General features: G+C 48.5%; 1 protein-coding gene across 1 annotated transcript in view; it reads left to right on the forward strand.

Annotated features, from left to right (window-relative positions):
* Positions 1-229: 229 nt before the first annotated feature.
* Positions 230-894, forward strand: part of EMH_0027260 (uncharacterized protein) — a gene marked incomplete at both ends in the record, with an annotated part of 1,575 nt that continues 910 nt past the window's right edge. Inside the window, one exon of the mRNA XM_013494003.1 lies at positions 230-486. Within this exon, the coding sequence (XP_013349457.1) occupies positions 230-486 (257 nt within the window). The remainder of the gene's footprint in view (positions 487-894) is intronic.

Below are 894 nucleotides of genomic sequence, written 5' to 3' on the forward strand. Positions count from 1 at the left end.
CCCCAGAACCACGGACAGCTACATACAAACGAGAAACAGAACGTAATGCATGCAAACATAAAGATATTCCTCTCTCTAGCAATGGCTGCTCCCTATACACAAACAAACACAATATAATATTTATTTATTTATTTATTTTTTTATTTAGTTTTTTATTTATTTGCTTATATACAAGCAGCAGCAGCAGCAGCAGCAGCAGCAGCAGCAGTAATAATAACTGAAACACTAAATGAAAGAACAGCAGCAGCAGCAGCAAAACCAGCAGAGGCAGCAGCAGCAAGACCGCCAGCAGCAGCAGCAGCAGCACCAGCGGCAGCAGCAGCAGCACCACCACCACCATCACCACCACCAGCAGCAGCACCATCACCACCATCACCAGCAGCAGCACCATCACCACCAGCAGCACCACCACCATCACCAGCACCATCACCAGCAGCAGCAGCAGCAGCAGCAGGAGCAGCAGCAGCAGCAGCAGCAGCAGGCCGCGTACGAGTTGTGTTTGAGTGTATTGTTAGCTGCTGCAGAACGGAGACGATGGAAGCTGTCTCCTTTTGTGTGTATGTGTGTTGCTGCTAGGGAGAGCTGTATTTCTCTATATGCATCCTCTATAGAGAAAAGAGATAGAGATTTTGCTGCTGCTTCCAGCAGCAGCAGCAGCGTTTTTATATTTATGTTGCTGCTGCTCACCACGCTGCAGCATATATAACCAACCCCACCAATAAACACAAAATATGGGGGTTTTGTTGCTGCTGTTACTCCTAAACCTAATGCTTTCTTTATACGTACACTCACTGCAGCAGCAAACCACTCTCCTCCTGCTTCTGCTGCTGCTGCTGCAGGAGTGGAAACAGCAACAGCAGGTGCAGCAGGAGTAGCTGCAGCCACAGCAGCAGC

The sequence above is a fragment of the Eimeria mitis genome, genomic scaffold (assembly GCF_000499745.2).
Source record: "Eimeria mitis Houghton genomic scaffold, Emh_scaff1005, whole genome shotgun sequence".
Classification (NCBI taxonomy): Eukaryota; Apicomplexa; class Conoidasida; order Eucoccidiorida; family Eimeriidae; genus Eimeria; species Eimeria mitis.